We start from the raw sequence: 6,000 nt of genomic DNA, 5'->3' as shown, positions 1-6,000 counted from the left end.
CCCCCCTTACTACCCCAGCAACAGAGGCGGTGAGCTGTGTTTGTCTGGGAAAATTACCTGTCCGCTCACCTGGTCAGACAATGCCCATGGTTGACTGAGGTCTTTACGGCTGAGAGTCAGCGGTGCGCGGACTAACTGTACCCACTCGGCACTCCGGCGTGTTCAAACATTACTCTCCAAGCAGAGGTTACGCCTGTTTGAGATGTTTTATGCGTGTTCTCGGGCTTTCTGTTCGGCCAGCTTTTCTAGCATTCTTCGGATAAGCTACCCTACACCCAGGCTACACCCAAAGAAAGCATTCCGGGACAAAATAGAAAGCCCGAAATATTGCCTAAAACGCCTAACATACGTCCAAAACAAGGCTAACCTCTGCTTGGAGAGTACTAGTATACAAACATCACGTCTCAATCTGATAGTCACCAGAGTCAGTAAACACGCCATGTGATAATGAGATAAAGGCTTTATTGCACTTCCTCTCAGATCTAGAAGTGCAAACATACATGAAGATTAAGAATGAATACGACTACACCATGCTATGTTACGTTTGCCGAATATACGTAGGTCGTCATAAGATTTTGATGCCCTAGCTCAAGCAGGCTGTGACAGAACTAACCGGTGACAATGATTCAACTTCAACATTAGATTTACGGACTCTCAAGGTAGCTTATTTTTTCGCAGGGAATAGGCATGGATATCCAAAGAAATTAAAGATGCATTCGGTTTTCGATCGTACGACATTCGTACGACGCATGACATGCTAGGCTTCTTCCATCCTATTCCTATAGGTGAACATGTATATACCAACAGATAAGTGAGTGATCAAATGTTATGGAAAAAATCTGCTGCAGAGTAAATGTAAATATTGAGTAAATGCTACACGACTAATCACATTTGCTTAGCCATGGTTGCTACGGTTGGATACTCCTGTAGGTCTGGTTACCCGATTATTAGCGGTCCAAGGTTATATTGACTTTTGACGTTTAGTACAGGCAGTGCCATCAACTGTATATAATGGATGGCCATTTAATGCCTCTTCCCGTGGTGCATTGCGAGCACCTGTGTGGTTACGGCATACATGTGGCGAATGATAACACACACACGCGTGTGATCTAAAAGTCGTTTGTCACCATGGTAACAGCGCACCGCAGCCAAACAGAGAGGCATCCCATACAGACGCACGGACCGTGTGATGATAAGTTGCCTTACTTCCCCTCTTTACCTTTCAAGAGTCGGTCACGTCGGCGCAGGCGTCGTCCGACGCCACCGGGAGGACGCATGGGACAGACCCGGCTGCCCCCGCTCAGGTTAGGGGCTCCTGCCCGACGAAGTCTCCCCGATAGCGTATCCACGATTACTGCGGTATCAAGACCCGCACAGTTTACCAGGGCGTCAAGAAGCACTAATTCGAGCAGGTACAATTAAGCTTCGAGACTTTAGTTTAGTTTCCTTCTGTGTGACGTGAAGTCTTCACCCGTCTTGCGTGTGATGTGAGTTTTAACGTGACTACTCCCATAGTTTCTCTCTGACATGTTTAACAATAGTGTCGATAAATAAGGGCAATTTGTTTCTCTAAATTACTCATGACAGTCTTTTGGCTTTTCTCGGGGGTCATGTTCGACATTGTGTTCCCATGACCTCCTGTAACAAAGCCTTTTTAACAGTGATTGTGTTCCATTTTTGACGTGAGTTTGTGTCAGATCCTTTATTAGTCTTACAGAATTCTTGTTTGTGTTTGAGTATCTATCGATGCCTGGTTATGGCACATCTGCCGATCATCATGCCATTGGAGATAGAATTTGGGGTTTTGCTTATAAAGATGCTCACGCATTTCTCTAATTCGGTCCTGTTGCACTGATTTGATTTCATTCTAAAGTGCTCGTGTTACTCTTTTTTTTATCAACACTGCTATAACTTCAGAAAGGCCATTTACGATCTAAACAGTCCCACAGAAAATACCCAATAGTTTGGTGTGTTCCATCCATTATATACCGACTAGTACTGTTTACTAGCTAGGATCACAACCCGTTTTGTTTCTTTCCAGTTCATTCTTTTCATGTGGACCATATCAAAATAACGCATCTACTCGCAGTAAAACCCATCCTCCGGTTGTAAAAGCCTGACCCAGTTTTCCGCCCAGAAAATGAAATTTAGACACCGTGTTGTTCTGTGGCGCGTTGTTGCTTTTTCATGTCAAATCCGACCTAAGTTCTGCCGTTACCTTTGTTGTCGTTTGCTGTACTACATGGTTCACTACATAGCGACTGTTTGTCGTTAGTGACAGACCCAAAACTTCGTAGATGAAAAATTAGTTGTGCAAAATCGGTTGAGCGTAAAAAAAGTACGCACAAAATGTTGTAGTGCAAACAACTGGATGGCAAGAACATTACTCATATTTGTTCACCTTATTCGGTCAGGTAGATCTCGAGGCGTTGTTTGTTTGGCTTGCTTTTATCTGTGATGTTTCTTGGTTACTATTCATGTTGTGGAGTGGATGGACATGGGCCGTGGGTTTAGATGTCAAACCACTTTGTTGTCGTACATCAATGTGTCAACCCGAAAGCAACTGTGGTTATTTTACAAAACCGCTCAAATTTCCGACCCTTGGTGGTCTGTGTCAAGAGTTAGAGGCTAGTTGGTTGTGTTCTAACCGTTTGGTCTCTTGCGTAGACTAGGGAACGATAGAAGGTGCATATAATCCCTATGGTACACTATGTATCTCCGGGTCTGTCCTTAATATAACAGTAGGCAGAACGGTTTAACCATCAGACGCTGCGAAAACAAATTTTACAGAGGTCCTTTACCTAATCCTACTTAAAATGTGAAAGAAAAACGTCAATTTCAAGCTAGAAGTCGACCTTGACTTATCTGCCGTTGTAATATCTCCATAGGAGGAAAAGAATTCATTTCACCGTTTTATCGTTTTCTCCGTCATGGTGTGTTTGTTCGTTTGACACAAGTTATGAATTAATGAGGTCTGATATCATGTGTGACGTATACAACTGCCTGAGACGTGGCGGAGATTAATACATGTAGTAGTTACGACTGAATGCGTGTGTAGTTGCGGACGCATGGGAGGTAGGCTTGTAGGGAGATGTGCTTCATATTTATTTATTACTCGTCAACAGGTGTTGTATATCTGAATCATAGCTGCCTAAAGTGTTATATCGGCGTTGTTCTATAGCTTGTATGACTGGGGAGTTTTCTTGGGGCGGGACTTTAATAATACAATACTATGTTGTGGCATATCACTTCTATTTGTTCTTGGATTCTTGTTGTTTTGGCTCCTAGCACCACCACCCCCCCTCACACTCACCGGAGTTCCGCCAATAGCTGCAGGTGACTAATAGAGCCTGTCTTGACGCCCGTCTGTTATGCAGACTTCCCAATGATCCATACGATGCTACCCGTCATGTTTGCGCATTTTCTCAGGGCCAATTGTTCCGTGCATTGCCTCTTAGTAGCCTGGAAATCCGGGCTCGTGGCCGGATATTAAATCTTAAGCTTCGACAGGTGCAACCCACGAATTAGACTCGAATCGCAGGGGAAATATATACAGCTACAATAGAGAGGGGTAGGGAAGTTTGATAGCAATCTTGGCATTGGACGAAGATTTGAAATTTTCGGAATCATTCCTCAAACACTCCATGCCCAAGTCTACAGTTTGAGACTACCTCCGTTTCCCATTCCAATGCGTGTGCATTCAAAGCCCTTCGCCATTGTTTAGTCAGGGTGTTTGTGCCACCTATCAGGGTAACACATGTCACCTGCACTGACTCAAGCAGAAATTCTTACCTGTTCTTCACGATCCATTTACTTGGCGTATCACTGGGACGACCAAAGTTCAACCTCTGTTTATTCTTGAACAGTGCAACTCTTTTCGTTGACAACGGGACATAGTTTAGCTAAAATACCACACTCAGAGCGAACTGCTCTCTTCCGACATCCCAACAGTAGTTATGCACCTGGGTTATGCTATGTTCCTATAGTTACCGGATTCGAACCTGGGAGCGGGAATGGGATTCGAACCCATGAGTTTCGCACCGACTTCATCGGACGATAAACGCGAGCCTTACTTTGGATTCCTGCCGCCCATAGTGGAGAAGTGGCAAGTGTTGTTTTCCAACGTGCCTTTGTCGAGTTTATTGTCTTCTTACTTTACTAGCGGTCCTTATTCTACCCCTATCGACCCAAAATCCGATACTTGGCGTCCTCGGTTGTTTCTAAAAGGCGTGTGAGCCAGACTTACGTGGCGAATACCGATGTTCTGTGGCGCTAGTCGTGTGTGTTTTGATAACGTCGACTGTCTGTTCAGAATGTTCTTCGTGTACGTCCATGTGTCGGAGTGCTCGCAGATGTTAGGACCTGGTCACGTCCATCGTACGATCGCCGTACGATCGCAAAACCTGGGCATTCTTGTGATAGCCGTGCATGTGTCGTACAAAATTAAGATGTCTTGTTACAGAACACTCGGGCTGTCACGAGTCATTGTCAGCGGTTGATTCTGTCACAGCCTGGTTGACTAATGACATCAAAATGTTACGACGGACTACGACGAATGTGGCCAGGTTCTAGTGATCATAGATGTTCTGACGTTTTCTTGCATTTTGCCCTTCAGTTTGACCGGAGCAGCGCCGCCCAGGCCGTCCAGACCACAGCGGGACAAGCCGCAGCACGTCAGATGGCGACCCGGCGACAGAGACCGCGGGACCAGGCGACAGACGCACACCAGTCCCAACAGGAGAGAGAACGAGAAGAAACGGCAGGGTGGGCTATACGTACATCTTGTTTATACATCGTAGTTTTGCTTGCTTGCTGATTCGTGTGTTGGTTGATTGATAAAAACTTGCCAGGGCTTATTTGTTCTCTAGCGTCGGAAGGGAGTTAGTCGTGCTTGAAATGACAGAATCAGAGTTTGTTTATCTGTAATATTTACACAGGTAAGCATAGCGTTGCTATGACCACGCCAACGAACCTCGTATTAGGTTCTGTATCTTAGGAGGAGCCTTTTTCCTTTGTCCAAAAAGGGGCAATGATACAACATTATGAAGAAGAAAATGCGAGCCAACATGGTTAGAGACCAGGCATGTTCTGGGACGTTTGGCAGGGATGACTTGTTTGGAGACTTCCGCTTGACCGGGAAGACTCGAAGACTTCGGCGAATGTTAATATGCTGTTCTGTCTACTTTACGATGCCAGCAAATGTTCCTCAAATGAGTGCCACTACGTACGCTTTACGGACAGACGTAACGATAGTCATAGTGTAAATGTAATACTTAGGCTAAGCACCTGTAAATAGTATGTAAAGAAGACTAAACGGAAGCTTTACGCGTTGTTCATGCAGTGGAAGTTTTTCTCATGTGATTTTTTTAAATATCACAGGAGACAGAATATCCCGGGAGGTGGCGACTGCGCCAGATAACGGCGTGAAGCCGGTGAGACAGCCGCCCTCCCGCCCTGCAGCGCCCACACTTCCTAAAATAAACAACCTCTTCGTGCAAACAGGTACGTGAGACAAACAAAGCACCGGGCTGATCTACTGAAGTCATGTCAAGCGATTGTTGGCTCTTGTTATACAGACATTACATGTTCTCGGGCATTTGTTTATTTGAAAACATTCCTTACATAAAAGTTAGCTGGGTCGACTCTTGTTCTGTAGTTGATTTCGGATTAATCTGAAAACATAATTTTTTCATACCACCAGAAGTTCAATGATGCAATATAAATGTTTCTACAAGTTGACATTTCTTGTGATTATGTCCTTTTGTACAGGTAGTACGGCAGGTATTTCTACATGTGCGTCTAACTCCAACAAGTCTAAGACCTTCGCCAAGGGTTGGGCCGAGGCAAGAGCAGAAACAGTCGGGAGGGACAAGCTTCCAGCAACCATCAAGTAAGTCCGCTTCTTTTCTCTACAATTCACCAATTACAATTCACCAATAGGGCCATGAGTGATTAGGGCAGTTGATAGATAGGGAGATCAGGGAGGTCAGGCCTGGAAGT

General features: G+C 45.0%; 1 protein-coding gene across 2 annotated transcripts in view; it reads left to right on the top strand.

The window, feature by feature from the left end:
- The window catches only part of LOC109486823, a 29,640-nt gene that overhangs the window by 20,182 nt on the left and 3,458 nt on the right, over positions 1-6,000 (top strand). The window contains exons 1-4 of one of the 2 annotated variants that reach the window (XM_019790725.1): positions 1,009-1,412; positions 4,616-4,764; positions 5,380-5,502; positions 5,770-5,890. In XM_019790725.1, the coding sequence (XP_019646284.1) occupies positions 1,129-1,412; positions 4,616-4,764; positions 5,380-5,502; positions 5,770-5,890 (677 nt within the window). In that variant the 5' untranslated portion in view covers positions 1,009-1,128. Of the gene's footprint in view, positions 1-1,008; positions 1,413-4,615; positions 4,765-5,379; positions 5,503-5,769; positions 5,891-6,000 lie in introns of those variants that run through there. The other variant, XM_019790726.1, reaches the window with a different exon arrangement.

This window comes from Branchiostoma belcheri, unplaced genomic scaffold, assembly GCF_001625305.1.
Source record: "Branchiostoma belcheri isolate BF01 breed outbred unplaced genomic scaffold, Haploidv18h27 scaffold83, whole genome shotgun sequence".
Lineage (NCBI taxonomy): Eukaryota > Metazoa > Chordata > Leptocardii > Amphioxiformes > Branchiostomatidae > Branchiostoma > Branchiostoma belcheri.
The sequence above is the reverse complement of the archived record's forward strand: the minus strand, read 5'-3'. Positions and strand labels throughout refer to the sequence as shown.